The 23946-nt window shown below is 37.5% G+C and overlaps 1 protein-coding gene across 1 annotated transcript in view; it reads right to left on the bottom strand.

Annotated features, from left to right (window-relative positions):
• ITFG1 (integrin alpha FG-GAP repeat containing 1) overlaps positions 1–23946 on the bottom strand; it is a 340218-nt gene that overhangs the window by 58444 nt on the left and 257828 nt on the right. The window contains exon 14 of the mRNA XM_064581526.1: positions 2248–2326. Coding sequence (XP_064437596.1) covers positions 2248–2326 — 79 coding nt within the window. The remainder of the gene's footprint in view (positions 1–2247; positions 2327–23946) is intronic.

Genomic DNA, 23946 nt, shown 5'->3' with positions numbered 1-23946 from the left:
ACTTGAAGAATAATATTTTTTTTTTAAAGATTTTATTTATTTATTTGAGAGAGAGAGAGAGAGAGAATGAAAGACAGAGAGCATGAGAGGGAGGAGGGTCAGAGGGAGAAGCAGACTCCCCGTCGAGCAGGGAGCCTGATGCGGGACTCGATCCCGGGACTCCAGGATCATGACCTGAGCCGAAGGCAGTCGCTTAACCAACTGAGCCACCCAGGCGCCCGAAGAATAATATTTTAATAGCCTTTCATTTGTTGTAAAATTTATCTTTTTTAAAAATTAAATTTAAAAGGACTAAAAGTAGTAAGTAGTTAATGTACCTAGTAGGAAGCGAATCTCTTAATATCTTGCTTCTCCAAGATAAATGTTAATTTGATGAATATCCTTCTAGCTTTTTTCCTATGGAGTAGGAATTATTCATTTAACTGCACAAAAATATATGTATAAAGATCTTTACTGTTATATTGTTATATTATACTGAAAAAAAGAAAAATAACAGTGGCATGTCTAGAGTAGTTATTGTATCAATATACAAAACGATCCCCAAATAAATTACCTATATAAACACACATGGAAAAATTTACACAATATATCATTGCATGAAAAAAAAGAAAAGAGGAAGATGGGTCTTTAAAATTTTTTGATCTATTGTTATGATAATGAAGAGATTTCCCCCACTTTGAGCCATTAGTGCATTTGGAGATAACTACCTACTTGATGGTGTTAAGTAAGCAATTCTTTCAAAATACAGATGAATTAAAATTGTTTGTATTTTAGATAGCATTTTTCATTAATAATTGACCACTGAGCTAAGTTTTTGGTTTTAGGTATGCTGGCCTTGCCTAAGTTATGCTTACTTCATTAAATAAGTAACTTCATCTTTTTTTCTTGTGTTCTGGAACACCTTACTTAGCACTGAAATTATCTGCATCTGAAACTCAAAAATAATTAACTGATAAAAGATAAAGCCAGCTGGTCCCAGAAACTTTTTTGTACAGTTTGATATGTACCTGAATTAAAACATAAATAAGTAATTTGTTCAAATTATCTTATTTAAGTTTCCTTGACTAACAATGATATATTATTATTTTTTAAAAATATTTTATTTATTTATTTGACAGAGAGAGGCACAAGCAAGAGAGGGAACACAGCAGGGAGAGTGGGAGAAGCAGGCTCCCTGCTGAGCAGAGAGCTGGATGTGGGGCTTGATCCCAGGACCCTGGGATCATGACCTGAGGTGAAGGCAGATGCTTAACCACTGAGCCAGCCAGGCGTCCCAATAATGGTGTATTAAAGTGTTTAATTTTAGTTGTGTTTGTCAATTTCTTCTTGAATTTAATTAAACAGCTTTTGTTTTATGGAATGTTTCTGTGCTGAAGCAGTATTATGGTTGAGAGTCTTGAATGTGTACAATTAGCGAAAAAGGAAATATACTCTGGTATGTTTATGTTAGGCCATTATATAAAATGAGAATGGCCATATAATGAATTGTTTCTTTCTTTTGTTCTCTTGGTGCATAAAAGTAGAGGAGTAACAGTAACTCTGTTTATATTTCTTCATGGTTAGGACTCTAGAAGTCTCAAAGAAGCCTATTAATATGTTAGGGTTCCTTTTTTTTTTACTTAAGAGAGTTTAAATTAGAACAGTTGTATTTACTGTGATTTGGACCTCATCTCAGTCAGCTAGCCATCTGTCAAAAGCAGACATCCTTTGTTTAGTCTTACTTCCTTTTTGTTGTGGTTGCATTTCCCTTTATTATTTATTCAAATATATAACCAGAAGTTTTTCTTTATAATCACTTATTAAAAAACCTCTATGTAACATTCTAGCTTCTATTCCACATATGAGAAAACTAGAATTAGTCTAGGTTGTAGATTGGATTCCTAATTTTTACTTCTTCTAAGAATAGCTTTGTTAACTAATTTACCACTTCGCACTTTGCTCAAGATAACTCCAGTAATTTCTCCCAATCTCTCTGTCACTTCAACTGAAAAATAAGGATAATGATTTGGCTCCATCACAATAGGGATATATGAGGAATGAGTGTTAATATATTTATCATGAGGACCTTTTTGTAATCTACCGATGTGCAGGGACTATAACAGAAAAACTTTATAAAAACAGAAAATCTTTATAAAAAAGATTTTATAAAGCATGTGAGAACATGATAATTTTTGCCATTCAGCTTACCTTGCCAATAGATTGATTAAAGGTGTTTTTGTGCATTATAGGCATTGTATCTAGTCTTACCTGAACCATTTTTCAGATATCCATTTGCATCTACAGTTGTATACATGATATAAGGTCCAGGCTGATTTACTCCAAAGGGCTGCAATAAAAAAGGAATAGTAAAGCCTCAGAAAGTAAGTGAATCATTTGAAGTTTCAGGAAAACCTATTACAAATAAAGTAATGTTCTTATATATATAATTATTAACAGATGGCAGTTACTTAGAGAACATTTCCATAAATAGATAACCTGTTAACTATTTAAAAGAAAACCTCTGCTAGTAGAAACACTTTAAATGTGTACAATTAGCTTTAAATGATAAACATTTTAAATTATTTGTTAGTTGCATTTACATAGTTCATTAATTTTATTATATATTCTAAGATCTATTATCTCTTCTTTATTATATAAATGTGAATACTTTAAGCAAAATTTTCTTTACTACTTTTGGTTCTACCCAGAATAGAGCTATGAGAATTTTATTATGACATTTCTGTAGAATCTAGCATTGCTTTTCCCTTCTGGGATGGATTGGACATAGTTTACATTTTCCCAATAAATATCAAAATGAATAAAATCCACCCATAATAATTATAATAGAATGAAAAATATCAATGAGTCATTCCACCACATTTACTCTCTTGTACTAGACTTAGAGAAGACATTATTTTCCAGTTAAGGAAAAAATAATTGGCAGAGCCTAGTTACAATTGTGAGGTTTGTCTCCAATTTGTATATTGTTCCTTATTTCTGGAACATTCCTCACACATTGATACAGTGATTTATTCTCTTTAGATATCAAGGCTAATTAAATAGGGTTATAAAGAAACCAATGTCTGCAATGGGTATCTTAAGAAGAGGTGACAAAATGATCAAGAAATTCTTTGAACACTTTATAGAATTAAAAATTCTACTGTTCTTCCCAATAAAGTAGGGAAAAGTTAACAAAGACATGTAGATAGTCTAATTATGTGCTAGAAATGATTTTCCTCCAGGATGACAAGCAATAAGTTAAATTAATTTTGTTGATATGACAATTACCTGATTGATATTTTAAGAACATTAGAAGTCTATGGGCTTTTAGTGACCATGAGAAAACAGGTTGTTCTAAGAATGGAATTACTCAAGATATAACTGAATAAAGATTCATGAAGAATATCACACAAATTTATTTATAATAAAAACAACCTTATCAATGAAGTATTTTTATGTAGAAAAAAGAATATTACACTTTATATAGCATACTACTTCAGTGGAAGAATTACCAAGATTCCTTATCTATATCCCTGTTTTGCAGATGGGCAAGAGAGAGCATTGTTCTTTAGATAGGAACAGTTTAAAAGCAAACCACAGATAGTTGCATAGATGTTACATGATGGAATTATATTCTTCATACAATTAATCTTTTTCCTTTACAGTTTTATCATTTATACAAATATGTTAAAATATATTTGATTATGCCTATTTTAATTTTTATGTAAATGGAACCATACTGTATGTATCTTTCTGTGACTCGCTTTTTATTTTATTTTATTTATTTTTTATTTTTTAAAGATTTTATTTATTTTTTTAGAGAGTGAGTGAGAGAGAAACAGCATGAGAGGGGAGAGGGTCAGAGGGAGAAGCAGGCTCCCCGCCGAGCCGGGAGCCCGATGTGGGACTCGATCCCAGGACCCTGAGATCATGACCTGAGCCGAAGGCAGACACTCAACCATCTGAGCCACCCAGGCGCCCTGTGACTCGCTTTTTAAAATAGATTTTTTGAGACACATCCATGCTTAAGCATGTAGCTGTATAGTTCATTTTCATTGCTAATAGAGAATGCCATTGTATGATTATAGCATAAATATTTGTCATTTTATTGTTGATTGACACTTGTTTCCATTTTTCTTTTGCCATGATAAACATGGAATTCTTATGTATGTCACCTGATGCACAAGTGCTAACATTTATCAGGAGTCAGGTACCCAGAGGTAGAATTGTAAAGTCAAAGGATATATATATATGTATCTTCAAGTGTACTAGGTAGTGTCAATTTTTTAAAAGTTTTTATTTAAGTTCCAATGAGTTAACATACAGGGTAGTATTAATTTTCAGCATACAATATAATGATTCAACACTTCCATACATCACCCAGTGATCATCACAAGAAGTATACTCCTTAATCCCTATCACCTATTTCAACCACCCCCCACCCACCTCCCCTCTGGTAACCATCAGTTTGTTCTCTAGAGTTAAGAGTCTATTTCTTGATTTCTCTCTCTCCCCACCCCCCCTTTTTTTCTTTCTGCTTGTTTGTTTTGTTTCTTAAATTCCACATATGAGTGAAATCATATGGTATTTGTCTTTTTCTGACTGACTTATTTTGCTTACCATAATACTCTCTAGCTCCATCCATGTCATTGCAAATGGCAAGATTTCATTTTTTGACTGAGTAATATTCTAATGCATATATATGTCTATACACACACACACACATACACACACCATACTGACTCCCCCCCCCCCCCGCCCCCAACCAAATATAGGGTTAGAATTAGAGCCAGGGTTAGGGTATGTGCCTGCTATCTTGCAGTTCAGAGACCTTCACAAAGGGATAGGTTTAGGGGTTAGGGGTTAAGTGGTAGGGTTAGGGGTAGGGTTAGGATTTGGGTTAGGCTATGTCCCTGGCATTCTGCAGTTCAGCAACCTTTCCAGGGAATAAAACCCCAGGGTGAGAATAGACATGGAAGTCATCTACCAAGCTAAGGCAAGCAGGGGATTTGAGCCTCTAAATACTCTTTATTTATTTTTATTATTATTTTTAAAGATTTTATTTATTCATCTGAGACACAGAGATATATATATAGAGAGAGCATGAGCAGGGGGAGAGGCAGAGAGAGAGGGAGAAGCAGGCTCCCCGTTGAGCCAGGAGCCCGATGTGGGGCTCTGAAGGCAGACGTTTAACCATCTAAGCCACCCAGGTGCCCCTCTAAATACTCTTTAAAAAGATATTCAATTGTTCTGTCTGTTTTTTTTTTTCTTCCCCCCCCCCCAGGTTGGTACCTAGCTATTTCATTATTATTATTTTTAAAATTTTTAATTTAAATTCCTGTTTGTTAACATACAGTGTATAATATTAGTTTGAGGTGTACAATGTAGTGATTCTACGCTTCCATACAACACCAGGTGCTCATCACAAGTAGCACCAATTTTTTTTTTTTTTTTTACTAAAGTAAGACCAGTTTATACTCTACCAGCTGAATGTTGCTTCACACACTTAGCAACAAACATTGCTAATGTGTATATACTTCTTAACATAAATTATTTCATCTCTCCTAGGTTTGTTTCTTTGGACTAGGGTATGCCCTTTCATACTTTAAACTTGTCTCATTCCAGTGAGGTTTGAAATAATATTTATGAAGCTACATATAACACTGTGTTACAACCTCAAATTTACCTTATTACCCATAGTCTAGTCTATGTACTGGAAGATTGGTATCTTGAACTATAAGCAGTATTTTCAGTGAACTTTCCCAAATGTATTCTTGACTAATTTTTGTATTTCACACTCAAAGAATTTCATACTATTATCCACGGCATCTTATTTTACAGATTTACTTAGGCAAGTTTTTCTCTCTTGCCCTATATTCATTTAAAAAAATCAGTTCTCAGCATGTCTTTATTATGAGTCTTAAAGCTGCAGTTCACTTCTCACCATGGGCCAGTCACTTTGATATTTAAAGACAAGGTCTAGAAATCCAGATTCGATTCCTCCACACAGTAGTTCTCAATCTGTGGTGCAAGGACCCTTGGAGGTCCCAAAACCCCACTATAAAAAGTGTGGATAATCAGCAGTGACACTAAACTATGGTTATTCAGACTTGGGTATTTCAACTTAGCCAACATTTTCTTGAAAATAACAAAGTGAGTCTGTCACTTTTAGGAAAATGACTGGCAGTATTTGTGGCTAATGATAAAATTTGAGCTTCTAAAGGAAAATTGAAATTTTAGAAGACTTGTATTCACCACTGTGAGTCTGACATATTAAAAACTTAAAACCTTTTCTGATGAGATCAGCAGTGATATTAACAAGTGTGATTTAAAAAAATTATATAATGAAATATGTTAATATTGGGAAGATCTGCATAACTCGGTACACCAATATTTTCCAAATAATCCAAAGCATGATGTTACTAAACCATGCATGGGCAAAAGAACATTCAAAGTAAAGCTACATCAATGGATTTTAAAGTAATAGAGTAGGGGAGAATCATTTTGGGAATGGGACAGTAGGACCTCAAAAATCTTCATAAAAGCAATGAGAACACTGGCAAAAAAAATTGTCAAAGAAACTTTTTCAGGACTCTGGAAATCAAGAGAAGGTTTGCAAGAATCTGAGGAATATCTCTTCAAGAAAAGAACTGAATATCAGTAAGAATAATACACTTTGCTGCCTTTTAATTTGCCTTACTCCTATAACCTTTACTCTAGCTCTGAAGTAGCCTTGAAAACCAACAGCTCTGCAACTAAGTCAGCTGTGAAAATGAAAAGCCTAGCAGCTAATGGATGGTCTGGCAGAACAGGCTGGGAGCCCCAAAGCCCCATCCCCAGAGAACTGTCACTATTTGATGTGTCTGGCAGCTTCCTGACAAGCTCTAGTCTCAGTATTTATCTTTATTTGGCAAGATTGAGAGCTTGTTCTGTGTGGACAGCCTTATCAAACTGGAACATTTGTTAAAAACAATCACTAGCAATTGTTTATTTGTTATCAGTTTGGGCTAATGAGAGGTTGAACAAATCTTAAAAGGAAAAATATGAACGAGATGTTCAAAGATGGGCTTTGAAAAACTCTGACACATTACTGGAGATCTGGAAGGCCACACACATGTGCAACACTGTTTCCAGCCAAAAGACCCGAAAAGGCCATAATTTCTCATCTCATGTCTCATTAAGGAAACATCTATCCAATCACATCTGACCATTAGGCTAACTTGAGTAGGGACTTCGATGGCTACACACAATAGAGAATGGAGATTTTAAAGTATTAGTCCAGGAAAATTACTGAAAAAAATAGCAGCAACAACAACAAACCCAGGGGAGAAATTTCCAGGATTAACATGTTATTATTATAAAATGTCTGGTTTTTAACAAAAAATTATGACACAAACAGGAAAGTTTGGTTCATACATAGGGAAAAAAAGGAGTCAATAGAAACTGTCCCCAAGGAAGCCTAGATATTTGACTTACTAGGCAGAGATTCTAAATCAGCTATTATAAATGTGTTCAAAGAACTAAAGGAAATCATGTCTAAAGATTCGAAGGGAATTATGAAAACAGTGTTTCACCAAAATAGAGTATCAATAAAGAGATAGAAATCACACACAGAAAAAACAAATTCTAGGGGTGCCTGGGTGGCTCAGTCATTAAGCATCTGCCTTCGGCTCAGGTCATGATCCCCAGGTCCTGTTTCGAGCCCTGCATTGGGCTCCTTCCTCCATGGGAAGCCTTCTTCTCCCTCTCCCACTCACCCTGCTTGTGTTCCCTCTTTTGCTGTGTCTCTCTCTGTCAAATAAATAAAATCTTTAAAAAAACCCCCAAATTCTAGAGTACAGTAACTGAAATGAAAAATTCACTAGAGAGGCTCAACAACAGATTTAAATTGGCAGAAGAAAGAATCAACAAAACTGAAGGTATGTCAATTCAGATTATCCAGTTTGAGGAAAAGAAAGATGAAGAAGGAACATTAAAAAAAAAAAAAAAAGAACAGAGCCTCAGTGACATATGAAGCACCCAAGAACACCAAGAATAATAGGAGTCCCAGAGGAGAGGAGAGAGAGAAACTGGCAAAAAGAATGTGAAGCAATAATGGTTGAAACTGCCTGAATTAAACAAATTAACTGCACATCCAAAAGCTCAACAAACTCCAAATAGGATGAACTTGAAGAGATCTACACCAGGATACATCATAGTCAAACCTCACAAAACACATCATAGTCACACTGCTGAAAGTCAAAAAATTTTAAATGCAGCAAGAGAGAACTCATTATATACAAGGGATTCTAGATAAGATAACAGCTGATTTCTCATCAGAAATCAGGAGGCCAGAAGGCAGGAGGATGATATATTCAAAATGTGAAAGAAAAGCACTGCCAGCCAAGAATGAAAGGGGCCCCAGCAAAACATATCCTTCAAGAATGAAAGGGAAATTAACACACTGTGAAGTAAAAACTGAGAGAATTGGTCATTAACACACCTAGCGGGAAATACTAAAGGGAGTTCTTCTGGCTAAACTGAAAGTCCACTAGACAGTAACTCAAATCCACACAAACAAAAAGTACTAGTAAAGGTAACTATAAGTAAATAAACACAACGGCATAAATATATATTTCTTTGGTAGCTTTTTTCCCTATCTAATCTAAAACATGCATAAAACAATAATTAAAAAACCATGTTGTCAGGAACATAATAAATGAAGATGTAATTTGTATGACAACAGAAGTGCAAAAGAGGAGGGTGTAAACTGATGTATATGGGAGTATAGTTTTTTTTTATGCTACTGACATTAGGGTGGTATTGAACTAGACTGTTTCTAAGATAGAAACTAATTCTGAGAGAAACCACTAAGAAAATAACTTGAAAAAACAGAGTATAAGAGGGGCCCCTGGGTGGGGTGGGGGCAGAGTAAGATGGCAGAGGAGTAGGAGACCTTGATTTCGTCTGGTCTCAGGAATTCAGCTGGATAGGGATCAAACCATTTTGAACACCTACAAACTCAACAGGAGATCGAAGGAAAGAATAGCAACAACTCTCTGAACAGAAAAGTGACCACTTTCTGGAAGGTAAGATGTGGGGAGAAGTAAATCTGAGGCGGATATCAGGAGGATAGACAGCGGGGGAGGGGGCCTCCGTTGGCCACTTCTGGCAAGTGATAGAGCCACGGAGCACAAAATCGGAACTTTTAGAAGTCTGCTCCGCTGAGAGACGTTGCTCCAGTGGCTAAGAGGGGGGTGAAACCCTTGCTGGGACAGTGTGGTCTCAGGACCCTCGGGGTCACAGAAAGACCGGGGGTGTCTGAGTGCAGCAGAGCTCCCAGATATCAGAGCAGGGAAGCCGGCTGCAGAGACGGAGCCGAGGCTTGGGCTCTCAGCTCGGGGTTGTCATAAACTGTGATCCGCGGCACAGTCGGGCCCCTGCTCCTCCAGCAGGGACCCAACAAGCGGCAGATCCGGGGAGACTCCCCTTCTTCCCCCAGGAGGAGTGGCGCGGGAGTGCACCACAGGGATCTGCTGGGTTTGGAGACTCCACACCGAGTCGGGTGCCAGAGATAGAAACACTCGGTCACAGGCCGGGTGAGCACGGAATGCAGCCGGAGACTGGGGAGACGGGTGATTGACTGCTTTTCTCTGGGGGCTCACTGAGGAGTGGGGCCCTGAGTTCTCGGCTCCTCTGGGATGGAGACTGGGAGGCCGCCATTTTCACTCTCGGCCTCCAAAGCTATATGGAGAGCTTGCAGGGAACAAAAGCCCTGGAGAGCAACCCCGAACAGATTACTTAGCCTGGACCGGCAAGGGCGGGGCAATTCTGCCTCCGGCAAAGACATTTGGGAACCATGGCAACAGTCCCCTCCCCCAGAAGATCCGCGAGAACAGCCAGCCAAGACCAAGTTTACCGATCAATGAGAATGGCAGAACTCCAGTGCTAGGGGAATAATGCACATAGAATCCATGGCTTTTTTTACCATGATTCTTTAGTCTTTCAAAGTTAATTTTTTTTTAAAGATTTTATTTATTTATTTGAGAGAGAGAGAATGAGAGAGAGCACATGAGAGAGGGGAAGGTCAGAGGGAGAAGCAGACTCCCTGCCGAGCAGGAAGCCCGATGTGGGACTCGATCCAGGGACTCCAGGATCATGACCTGAGCCGAAGACAGTCGCTTAACCAACTGAGCCACCCAGGCGCCCCTCAAAGTTAATTTTTTAAACGTTTTTTTTTGTGTGTGAATTTTTCTTTTTTCCTTTTTCAACCAACATCTTATCAATCCCTTTTTTAAAAAACATTTTTATTTTTCATCTTTAGAGTCATATTCTATCCCTTCATAGTAGTTACCGTTATTTTTGGCATATATACATATAAGTTGTTCTCTCCTTAAAATTTTGAGATAGTTTCTTCTAACAGATCAAAATATATCATAAATCTCAAGTGTATGGTTTTGTTCTTCTCTCCTGCCTGATAACATTCTCTCCCTTTTTTTCTTAAATCCTCTTCTTTCTTTTTTCAAACAGCTTCTTATCACTTCCTTTTATAAAATTTTTTATAATTTTCATCTTTACAGTCATATTCCATCCCTTCATCATATCAACCCTTATTTTTGTACATACATAAGTTTTTCTTTCTTTAAAATTTTGGGAGGCACTTTCTTCTAACAGACCAAAATACACCCAAAATCTAGTGTGTGGCACTGATCTATGCACCAGCCTGATGATATTTGATCATATTCTGTTTTTTTTTTTTTGTTTTGTTCTGTTTTTGTTTGTCTTTATCTTTTTCCTTTTCTTTTCTTTTCCTTTATTCTTTCTTTCCCTTTCTTATCCCCCGGCTTCAGGTCTTTTCTGATTTGTTTAGAGTATATCTTCTGGGGACGTTGTTATCCTGTTAGCATTTTGTTCTCTCATTCATCTATTCTCCTCTGGACAAAATGACAAGACGGAAAAAATCACCTCAACAAAAAGAACAAGAGGTAGTACTGACTGCCAGGGACCTACTCAATACGGACAATAGTACGATGTCGGATCTAGAGTTCAGAATCATGACTTTAAAGATACTAGCTGGGCTTGAAAAAAGCATGGAAGTTATTAGAGGAACCCTTTCTGGAGAAATAAAAGAACTAAAATCTAGGGCGCCTGGGTGGCTCAGTTGGTTAAGCGACTGCCTTCGGCTCAGGTCATGATCCTGGAGTCCCAGGATCGAGTCCCATATCGGGCTCCTTGCTCAGCAGGGGGTCTGCTTCTTCCTCTGACCCTCCCCCCTCTCATGTGCTCTCTCTCTCTAAAATAAATAAAATATTAAAAAAAAAAAGAACTAAAATCTAACCAAGTCGAAATCAAAAAGGCTATTAATGAGGCGCAATAAAAAATAGGGGCGCTAACTGCTAGGATAAATGAGGCAGAAGAGAGAATCAGTGATATAGAAGACCAAATGATGGAAAATACAGAAGCTCAGAAAAAGAGAGATAAACAACTACTGGATCAGGAGGGCAGAATTCGAGAGATAAGCAATACCATAAGATGAAACAACATTAGAATAATTGGGATCCCAGAAGAAGAAGAAAGAGAGAGAAAGGCAGAAGGTATATTGGAGCAAATTATAGCAGAGAACTTCCCTAATTTGGGGAAGGAAACAGGCATCAAAATCGAGGAAGCACAGACAACCCCTCTCAAAATCAATAAACATAGGTCAACACCCTGACATCTAATAGTAAAACTTAAGAGTATCAAAGACAAAGAGAAAATTCTGAAAGCAGCTCAGGAGAAGAGATCTGTAACCTACAATGGTAGAAACATTAGATTGGCAACAGACCTATCCACAGAGACCTGGCAGGCCAGAAAGGACTGGCATGATATATTCAGAGTACTAAATGAGAAAAATATGCAGCCAAGAATATTATATCCAGCTAGGCTGTCATTGAAAATAGAAGGAGAGATAAGAAGCTTCCAGGACAAACAAAAACTAAAGAAATTTGCAAACACAAAACCAGCCCTACAAGAAATATTGAAAGGGGTCCTCTAAGTGAAGAGAGAGCCTAAAAGTAACATAGACCAGAAAGGAACACAGACAATATACAGTAACAGTCACCTTCCAGGCAATACAATGGCACTAAATTCCTATCTTTCAATAGTTACCCTGAATGTAAATGGGCTAAATGCCCCAATCAAAAGACATAGGCTATCAGACTGTATTAAAAAACAAGACCCATCGATATGCTGTCTGCAAAAGACTCATTTTAGACCCAAGGACATCCCCAGATTCAAAGTGAGGGGGTGGAAAACCATTTACCATGCTAATGGACACCAAAAGAAAGCTGGGGTGGCAATCCTTATATCAGACAAATTAGATTTTAAACCAAAGACTGTAATAAGAGATGAGGAAGGACACTATATCCTACTTAAAGGGTCTATCCAACAAGAAGATCTAACAATTGTAAAGATCTATGCCCCTAACATGGGAGCACCCAATTATATAAGTCAATTAATAACAAAAGCAAAGAAACACATCGACAACAATACAATAATAGTGGTGGACTTTAACACCCCCCTCACTGAAATGGACAGATCGTCTAAGCAAAAGATCAACAAGGAAATAAAGACTTTAAATGACACACTGGACCAAATGGACTTCACAGACATATTCAGAACATTCCAACAAAAAGCAACGGAATACACATTCTTCTCTAGTGCCCATGGAACATTTTCCAGAATCGATCACATCCTAGGTCACAAATCAGGTCTCAACCAGTACCAAAAGATTGGGATCATTCCCTGCCTATTTTCAGACTACAGTGCTTTGAAACTAGAACTCAATCACAAGAGGAAAGTTGGAAAGAACTCAAATACATGGAGGCTAAAGAGCATCCTACTGAAGAATGAATGGGTCAACCAGGAAATTAAATAATTAAAAAAATTCATGGAAACCAATGAAAATGAAAACACAACAGTTCAAAATCTTTGGGAGGCAGCAAAGGCAGTCCTAAGAGGAAAGTATATAGCAATACAAGCCTTTCTCAAGAAACAAGAAAGGTCTCAAGTATACAACCTAACCCTACACCTAAAGGAGCTGGAGAAAGAACAGCAAAGAAAGCCTAAACCCAGCAGGAGAAGAGAAATAATAAAGATCAGAGTAGAAATAAATGAAACAGAAACCAAAAGAACAGTAGAACAGATCAACGAAACTAGGAGCTGGTTCTTTGAAAGAATTAACAAGATTGATAAACCCCTGGCCAGACTTATCAAAGAGAGAAGAGAAATGACCCAAATCAACAAAATCATGAATGAAAGAGGAGAGATCACAACCAACACCAAAGAAATACAAATAATTATAAGAACATATTATGAGCAACTCTATGCCAGCAAATTCGATAACCTGGAAGAAATGGATGCATTCCTAGAGATGTATCAACTACCAAAACTGAACCAGGAAGAAACAGAAAACCTGAACAGACCTATAACCACTAAGGAAATTGAAGCAGTCATCAAAAATCTCCCAAAAAACAAAAGCCCAGGGTCAGATGGCTTCCCAGGGGAATTCTACCAAACATTTAAAGAAGAATTAATACCTTTTCTTCTGAAACTGTTCCAAAAAATAGAAATGGAAGGAAAACTTCCAAACTCGTTTTATCAGACCACCATTCCCTCGAACCCAAAACCAGACAAAGACCCCATCAAAAAGGAGAATTACAGACCAATATCCCTGATGAACATGGATGCAAAAATTCTCACCAAAATACTAGCCAATAGGATCCAACAGTACATTAAAAGGATTATTCACCACGACCAAGTGGGATTTATGCCTGGGCTGCAAGGTTGTTTCAATATCCGCAAATCAATCAACGTGATACACTACATTAACAAAAGAAAGAACACGAGTCATATGATCCTCTCAATAGATGCAGAAAAAGCATTTGACAAGTACAGCATCCTTTCTTGATCAAAACTCTTCAGAGTATAGGGATAGAGGGTACATACCTCAATATCATAAAAGCCATCTATGAAAAACCTACAGCAAATATCATTTTCAATGGGGAAAAACTGAGAGCTTTCCCCCTAAGGTCAGGAACATGGCAGGGATGTCCACTATCACCACTGCTATTCAACATAGTATTGGAAATCCTATCCACAGCAATCAGACAACAAAAAGAAATCAAAGGCATCCAAATCGGCAAAGAAGTCAAACTCTCACTCTTTGCAGATGAGATGATACTTTATGTGGAAAACCCAAAAGACTCCACTCCAAAACTGCTAGAACTCATACAGGAATTCAGTAAAGTGGCAGGATATAAAACCAATGCACAGAAGTCAGTGGCATTCCTATACACCAACAACAAGACAGAAGAAAGAGAAATTAAGGAGTCGATCCCATTTACAATTACACCCAAAACCATAAGATACCTAGGAATAAATCTAACCAAAGAGGCAAAGGATCTGTACTCAGAAAAGTATAAAATACTCATGAAATAAATTGAGGAAGACACAAAGAAATGGAAAAACGTTCCAAGCTCATGGATTGGAAGAACAAATATTGTGAAGATGTCAATGCTACCTAGAGCAATCTACACATTCAATGCAATCCCCATCAAAATACCATCCACTTTTTTCAAAGAAACGGAACAAATCATCCTAAAATTTGTAAGGAACCAGAAAAGACCCCGAATAGCCAGAGGAATGTTGAAAAAGAAAAGCAAAGCTGGTGGCATCACAATTCCGGACTTCCAACTCTATTACAAAGCTGTCACATCAAGGCAGTATGGTACTGGCACAAAAACAGACACATCGATCAATGGAACAGAATAGAGAGCCCAGAAATGGACCCTCAACTCTATGGTCAACTAATCTTTGACAAAGCAGGAAAGAATGTCCAATGGAAAAAAGACAGTCTCTTCAACAAATGGTGTTGGGAAAATTGGACAGTCAGTCACACCAGTCAGAATGGCTCAAATTAACAAGTCAGGAAACGACAGATGTTGGCGGGGATGCAGCAAAAGGGGAACCCTCCTACACTGTTGGTGGGAATGCAAGCTGGTGCAGCCACTCTGGAAAACAGTATGGAGGTTCATCAAAAAGGTGAAAATAGAGCTATCATATGACCCAGCAATTGTGCTACTGGGTATTTACCCCAAAGGTACAAATGTAGGGATCTGAAGGGGTACGTGCACTCCGCTGTTTATAGCAGCAATGTCCACAATAGCCAAACTGTGGAAAGAGCCAAGATGTCCATCGTCAGATAAATGGCTAAAGAAGATGTGGTATATATATACAATGGAACATTATGCAGCCATCAAAAGGAATGAGATCTTGTCATTTGCAACGACGTGGATGGAACTGGAGGGTGTTATGCTGAGCGAAATAAGTCAATCAGAGAAAGACATGTATCACATTACCTCACTGATATGAGGAATTCTTAATCTCAGGAAACAAACTGAGGGTTGCTGGCGTCAGGGGTGGGGTGGGAGGGATGGGTGGCTGGGTGATAGACACTGGGGAGGGTATGTGCTATGGTGAGCACTGTTAATTGTGCAAGACTGTTGAATCACAGATCTGTACCTCTGAAACAAATAATGCAATACATGTTAAGAAAAAAAAAGAAGAAGATAGCAGGAGGGAAAGAATGAAGGGGGGAAATCGGAGGGGGAGACGAACCATGAGAGACGATGGACTCTGAAAAACAAACTGAGGGTTCTAGAGGGGAGGGGTGTGGTAGGATGGGTCAGCCTGGTGATGGGTATTAAAGAGGGCATGTTCTGCATGGAGCACTGGGTGTTATGCATAAAGAATGAATCATGGAACACTACATCAAAAACTAATGATGTAATGTATGGTGGTTAACATAATAATAAAAAAAGTTAAAAAAAAAAAAGAGGGGTGCCCGGGTGGCTCAGTCGTTAAGCATCTGCCTTCGTCCTCGGTCGTGAGCCCCGGGTCCTGGGATGGAGCCCTGCATCGGGCTCCCTGCTCAGCAGGAAGCCTGCTTCTTCCTCTCTCACTCCCCCTGCTTGTGTTCCCTCTTTTGCTATCTCTGTCAAATAAATAAAAAAAATCTTAAAAAAACATAGAGCATAAGAAAGAAGGGAATTAAGATCCTATCCTAGAAAACATGTAACACAAAAGAAAGCAATAATGGTGGAACAGAGGAAAGAAAAAAGACATAAGACAGAGAAAAAAATAGCAGACAGAAATCCTCCCTTATCAATAATTATATTAAATGTAAATGGATTAAAACAGTGCTATCACATAGCAGAAATTAGCAGAATGCATAGAACAATATGATTTTACTATATGCTGTCTACAAAAGACATGCTTTAAATTCAAAGACAACAAATAGGTTGAAAGTAAAAGCATGGAAAAGATATACCATTAAAATAGCAACCAAATGACAGCTGGAGTGGCCATACTAATATTGGACAAAAATTGTTATATACTCTTTAAGACAAAAATTGTTACTAGAGACAAAAAGGACATTTTATAATGATAAAAGGGTCAATCCATCAAGAAAACATAAGAATTATAAATGCACCTAAGAAGAGAGTTCCAAAATATATGAAGAATTGAGGGGAGAAAGAAATAATTCAACAATAATGGTTGGATACTATTATAATTATTAATATACCAGTTTCATTAATGTATAGAATACAAAATGAAACATTCCTGTTTTCTACTACACATTTGTGAGAGGTTAAACTTTTTTCATGTATTTCAACCAAGCAATAAAAAACTGAATGCAAAAAGGGACAGAAGAATCTTCTGTCTTCTATTATCCCAGATATTAGAGATTTGAAAAAAAATGTAAAGCAATGCCACTCTTCACTAATTTTTTAATTTGGAAAATACATTTTCTCATAAAATATAGGTATATTAACATATAATGGGTTTATTTTCATTTTTAAAGGAATTAATTAAAAACATTAACAAGTATTTGTTTTAATTTCAAATAGAGTAATATTGATAATAACTCAAAGAAAAACTCTTCGGGGTCCTCAGACCAAGAAGTTTGAGAACCACTGCCTTATACTATATAAATAATGAGTAATTAAAATCCTACTTTGCCTTCCTCAGTTGAAATGATATGACTGATAACCTCTGCCTATAAGTCTTTTTGGTGTCTTACTCCATGTTACACGTTTCAGAGTTTTTTTTTTTTTTTTTTTTCCCCTACGATAGTGCCATTTAGCATTTGTATGAATGTTCAGTACAAAATGTACTAAAAATGATCATGCTTACACTGACTGCCAAGACATCTGGAGTAACTTTTACCTTGTGTCTCTTCTAATACAGTAGAGGTGCTAGGAGTATTGCTATATCTTTTACATACTGGGTTATATTAATGCTGGTCCAAAGAAAATCTCAATTTTGGGGAGTGCTTATTTGTATTATAATGGAATTTTCAATTTAAAAGGATTAAGAATTTCTGAAATAATGCCACTAGTTCACAAAAGAATTTATGCACACATCTTAAATTCCTTTTTTTTTTTTTAAGTTATTTATTTATTTATTTGACAGAGAGAGACACAGTGAGAGAGGGAACACAAGCAGGGACAGTGGGAGAGGGAGACCAGACTTCCCGCTGAGCAGGGAGCCCGATGCGGGGCTCGATCCCAGAACCCTGGGATCATGACCTGAGCCTAAGGCAAACACTTAATGATTGAGCCACCCAGGTGCCCCCACATCTTAAATTTTTTTTTTTTTTTAAAGATTTTATTTATTTGACAGAGACAGAGACAGCGAGAGCAGGAACACAAGCAGGGGGAGTGGGAGAGGGAGAAGCAGGCCTCCCGCCGAGCAGGGAGCCCGATGTGGGGCTCGATCCCAGGACCCCGAGATCATGACCTGAGCCGAAGGCAGTCGCTTAACCAACTGAGCCACCCAGGCGCCCGCACATCTTAAATTCTTTATGTGAAACCTGAAAACCTGATCTGCCAGGAGTCCAAACTATGGGAATATTAATCAGCAATGATGATAACACAAATGTGAGTTTCATGTTAATTTCTTTCTCACACATCCCCTGCAATAGATTTTTGTTGTGCTATGGACTGAATGTCTCCACCCAAAGTTTCTATGTTGAAGCCTCAACCCCTAATGTGATTATATTTGGAAGGTAATTAGGTTAGACAGGTCATGAAAGGTGGAACCCTCGAGACACCAAAGAGCTTGTTCTTGCTCTGTCTCCATGTGCTTGAACCTAGGAAAAGCCATATAAGACCAAGCAAGAAGGTGACCCCTGGCAAGCCAAGAAGAGAGCCTTCATCAGAACCTGACCATATTGGTGAGCAAAATTATTTTGATTAAAGCCAGAAATATTTATCAAGTTCTTTACTGTATTATAGGATTCTAAAGCTACATGAATAATTCATTTGCAAGAATGTATGTTTTTTTTTTTTTTTTAAAGATTTTATTTATTTGACAGAGAGAGACACAGTGAGAGAGAGAACACAAGCAGGGGGAGTGGGAGAAGGAGAAGCAGGCTTCTCGCAGAGCAGGGAGCCCGATGCGGGGCTCGATCCCAGGACCCTGAGATCATGACCTGAGCTGAAGGCAGACGCTTAACGACTGAGCCACCCAGGCGCCCCAAGAATGTATGTTTGAAATGAAATTCTACTTCTGAGTGTACATAATTACTGTGTAAGACAAAGTTGGCCTATAGTAAATCCCTTTCTAAAAGTCCAGTGCTGTGGTTCTCAAACTTTAGAAAGCATTGGAATCACCTGCAGTGACTGTTAAAATACAGATTCACTGGCTACACCCCAGATGTTCTTATGTCATATGTCTGGGTGAGGCCTGGGAATGTGCATTTCTTAAAATTGGAAAGATGCTGATGCCAGGAGTTTGGGGACCCCTCATTAAGACCCCCTGATCTACTGGGACTACATTTTGTACACCTTTTTGTACACATTTGCACACATAGTGTACATTTTGTACACTACCAATAAAAATTGGTAGCTTGTCAGAGTATTTAGTGTAACCTAAACCTTTGTCTAATGATTGGATTTGATTGAATACAAGAGAATAAAACCATTGATTCAGTTGGATGCAGAAAAAACAATGTTAAGAAACACTCCTTTCAACTGCTTGTAGTGGTGCAGAAAATTTTCTTGTTTTGGTTTTTTTTTTTTTTTTTAGTAGCAATGCACCTTTCTTAACCAATACAAATTTTGCAAAGGAGGAAAATGAGGGTTCACAGACTTGAAAGGCAGTTGAAGATTCAAGTTGGGAATCATTAAGCTTTCTGAATTGTGTGATATAATCTGCAGTGTTTAGATTTACTTTAAATTATTTAGCTCTAAAAAGTATGATCTGAAAATATTTATTGTGTAAGTGCTTTCACATGGCGTATACTATTATGATATTAGCATACTTATTTTTCATCTGTAACTATAAAATAAAATAGCATGACCTTTTCCCCTTTTTAAAAATTTTTTTTATTTTTATTTTTTTTAAACTTTTTAAAATTTTTTTTAATTTTTAAATTTTTTTTAATTTTTATTTTTTTTAAAAGATTTTATTTATTTATTTGAGAGAGAGAGAATGAGAGAGAGCGAGTACATGAGAGGGGGGAGGGTCAGAGGGAGAAGCAGACTCCCTGCCGAGCAGGGAGCCCGATGCGGGACTCGATCCAGGGACTCCAGGATCATGACCTGAGCCGAAGGCAGTCGCTTAACCAACTGAGCAACCCAGGCGCCCTCAACTTTTTTTTTTAAAGATTTTATTTATTCATTTGAGACACAGAGATACAGAGAGAGAGAGAGAGAGAGAGAGAGAGCATGAGCAGGGAGAGAGACAGAGGGAGAGGGAGAAGCAGGCTCCCCACTGAGCAGGGAGCCCGATGCGGGGCTCGATCCCAGGATGCTGGGATCATGACCTGAGCCGAAGGCAGATGCTTAACCATCTGAGCCACCCAGGTGCCCCTGACCTTTTCCTCTTAAGGGCAAACTTAAGGCTGTCTATCAGATAGGTATATAATAAGTGTAGGATCTTGTTGGAATATGTGTGGGAGTAGAATTCCCTTGACAAACACAGAAGCAAGTGTAATACATCAGCAAATATGGATTATTTCAGCATTAAATAACCTTTATTAAATTTGCAAGCAAATTTTATTTTGCAAGTGATTTAAATTCAGAGAAAGAGAATAATCATGGAGAGGGGAGCACTTTTACCTTGAGCAATAAATACAGAGTATTTCAGATGAAAGAATCCTGTAGTTTATGCTGTGTTACAAAAGACGTTTAAGATTACTTGAAGGGAACATCTCCAAAAAGGCAAATATTTGATTAAATGGATATTTAGGGTGCTAGCTTAAAAAGTTTAGGTGGTCAGAACACTTAGCAAATCAGAGAAAGATGGAAGTATCTTTTACTTTCTATTGTTGTTATTCTACCCCAGGAGTCTGCAAACTTTTCAATTATGTTGAACATAATTTTTATGAAATTCTAATGTTTAGAATGTTTTCTGTATACATGGGATAAGTAAAAGGTACTTACTATACATGGGAATACTTTTTTTTTTCAAGATTTTATTTATTTGTCAGAGAGAGACACAGCAAGAGAGGGAACACAAGCAGGGGGAGTGGGAGAGGGAGAAGCAGGAGCAGGCTTCCCGCTGAGCAGGGAGCCCGATGCGGGGCTCTATCCCAGGACCCTGAGATCATGACCTGAGCCAAAGGCAGAATCTTAATGACTGAGCCACCCAGGCGCCCTACATGGGAATATTTTTAACAATATATAAAGTAAGCAATCTCTTTTAACTTCCTATATTAAGTGAATAATTATGGAGTTCTTCACCATTTCATGAGTTTCTTCCTTTTTACAGTGAGACATCTAAGTTCCTGAGTTGAACAGAAAAAAGCCTAGGTTTTTGTGTTTTTTTCCCGTGGTTTTTAAGTGGTGGAAGCAGGCTGAGTCAGGGTGTAGGAATGGATCTGGTGATGCTTTTGTGGGTCTTTGAATTTCATTTGAATTTTCGAGATACACTTTTGTGGGTCTTTGTGTTTCATTTGAATTTTTGAGACACACTTTTGAGGATGTAACCTGTGGTTAAGTGGTACAATAATCTTAGTTGTCTAAGTGCAAAGAGTTCTTCCTCAATGAAATGAAATGCATACTAGATTTTTTATAAAATGAACTGTTTTCTCTTTCAATTTTTTTCCCCTACAGAATGCATACTGAAGGTCAACGTTCCCCACTACACATTCCCATGGAGACCTAATATCCAGGATTAGCAAGAATACAGTGTATTAAATGTCTTTTTTTCGAGTTGCCTACTTTCTTCAAGGACACTCCTGATTTGTTTTTGCTATGGACATTTGATTTCCTAAATAATCCAAATCCATTCTCCTCTCTCATGCTTTTACCCCATCTGCCCCTCTCCCATCCCCCATTTTTAACTACCTAAACTAGGTATGTTCTTCTAGTTATAAGGGCTCTGAACACTGGGTACTTTACTTTGAAGTGCTCATCATTCTTGTAATTCTTCATATGTCCTGGGATTGTGAATTCCATGAAGTTGGACACAATTTCTGATTTGTTCACTGCTACCTGCCCATGTTTTATAGCAGAACCTGGATCATGAAGGAGGGATGTGGTTTTATAATGCAGGTCACAAGAACTTACCTCTTAGTAGCCTCAGGGCCTAGAGTTCATGTCAACAGCAGGCACTAAATAAATGACGGTTGGTACCTTTGCACATACTATTTTCCTCTAACTGGACTGCCCTCCTTCTGCTTCTGTACCTACTTAAAATCCTAGTCCTTCAAGACTCAAGTCACAGTCACCATGGAAGATTCTACAGGTCGTCCATTTTACCACTCCAGGGGTTGCCACTGACATAGACTGTGATGTGAATGATAGCCTCTGGAGTTGTGCAATATAAAGGCCCCTCCCAACTCAAATGTTTCCTTCTACTAGCATGCTTTGCTGGATATAGACTGTGATCTCCATAAAGGCACTGATTTTTGTCTCATCTAGCACCTAGAACATAGCAAAAAGTGAATAAATATTTATTGAATACATGAATGACCTCCTCAGTCATAAAGAATCATTTGTCCTCTATGTCTTACACCTGTCCTTCCTTCCAGTTTGGCAATTTTTTGTGTGTGGAATGATGTTTATAAGTGCCTCATGATTATGACCCAGTTCCCAGTGATTCTGAACCTTCTCCTTTTTTATACTGGAATGTGAGGGTTTTAGAGAGCCTGTAATTATAAGATTGAAGGCATTATGCCACATCCACACACAGGCAGATCAACTATCCAAAGAAATTTCTGGAAATTGGGGTGCATGGGTGGCTTAGTTAGTTAAACTTCTGATTGTTGATTTTGGCTTAGGTCATGATCTCAGGGTTGTGAGATTGCGCCCTGCATCGGGCTCTGTGCTGGGTGTGGAACCTGCTTAAGGTTCTCTCTCTCTCCCTTTCCTTCTGCCTCTCTTCCCACTTCCTCACTAAAAAAAAAAAAAAAAAAATCTGGAAATTGTGCACAACCATGTTTTAATGTGGCCTGGAAATTTCACCTCAGGGTGTGGTACATGCAGTTTTGGTCACAAACCATGGTTTCTGAGTACTGTTTTGAAAGTGAAGGCTCTAGAAACTTGGATAGGAAGCATGAATAAGCCCTAATGGAGGACAGTTACACTCAGAGGCTGCCAGCCCAGCCCCAAACATAAGGTACACCACGAGGCATTGATGGTTTCACTTGTTTGAAAGGGTGGTGTCCCATGTTTTGAGGAGTTGGGGGGAGGGAGGGACTGTGTCATAAGCTTGGGTGACCAAACTTTATATTTTCAGCAGAGATATCTGAGATATGTGATTTTATGTTCTGTGTATTTTGGGGTCTCAGTTCATACAAGAGAATTTATTCTCTTGCATTCACTTTTACATCAGTCTCAGTTTTCGTTTTTATTTTTAAGGCAGAAACATTTTTGTGGAAAACATTTCATAAATTGATTTAATAAATTTTGGTAGGAAAAAATTAAGACATTAGCTATTCCTATGGAATGCTGAGTCCTGTACCCCATCTAGTAAGTTCACTTTGTGTGAAAATCTTAGTACAAATCTCTCACATTGTCCTATCTTTCCTTTTAAATGTCATGTATGATATTTGTTTGAAAGAATTCAGAGAAGTTAAATTAAGAAATAATAGTGATCTTTCAATTTTTCCATACTCCCAGTAATCAAGGACTATATTTGGGTCATTTTTCTTGTTCTAGAATGTGTCATATTGATGCAATGCAGTTTGGGTGTTGTATTATACAGATTCTTTTAAACTAACTGTCCTCTGTATGCCTGTTGACTTATAAAAATCAGGGTTAGAATACATCTTTTTTCTTCATAGATTATCTTTTTCAGTAGCCTAGACAAATCTTGGGGTTTTTATGTCGGTGTGAAGTACCTGATTATCTAAGGATTTGTTTCAAGGTTTTGGTTTCTACAATGGAGACCAAGTACATTCGTCATTGGCTCTGGATGGCAAAACTGGAAGAACTTGTAAGACGTATTATGTTAGATGAAAATCAGTATTAGGCTTAATTATGCACTAAAATTTATGATTCTAAAGTATTAGAAAAATAGCTGACTTACAGTATGGTCTTTATTTTTCTTAAAGGCAATTTTTTGTTTACCTTGTTTATATTTTGTATAAACATGGATATTTTTATAAACACAGATATTTATAAACATGGATATCTTCATTAGTGTTAATTGTATTGCCCAATTTAGTTCAATATTGAATTTTTTGTATTGTTTCTTACTCATTTCTTTAAGACATTAAATTCCAGAAATTATTTTCTTAAATTTTGGTTATTTTCCTGTTAAAGCTGCAAGGTATTTTCCCTTTGTAAAGGACTATAAAAAGACATTAAATGCAGGAAATGTTTATGTCATTTTTTTTCTATCCTTGGTACAGGAAACATGATATTACCACTGTCAGGTGTAATAAGATAAAGGCAAATACTTAGAATTAAAGGTAGAATGATATTTAAAAAAATA

Source organism: Mirounga angustirostris, unplaced genomic scaffold (genome assembly GCF_029215605.1).
Source record: "Mirounga angustirostris isolate CCGP_5_RB_7025 unplaced genomic scaffold, mMirAng1.0.hap1 SCAF_16, whole genome shotgun sequence".
NCBI lineage: Eukaryota > Metazoa > Chordata > Mammalia > Carnivora > Phocidae > Mirounga > Mirounga angustirostris.
The sequence above is the reverse complement of the archived record's forward strand: the minus strand, read 5'-3'. Positions and strand labels throughout refer to the sequence as shown.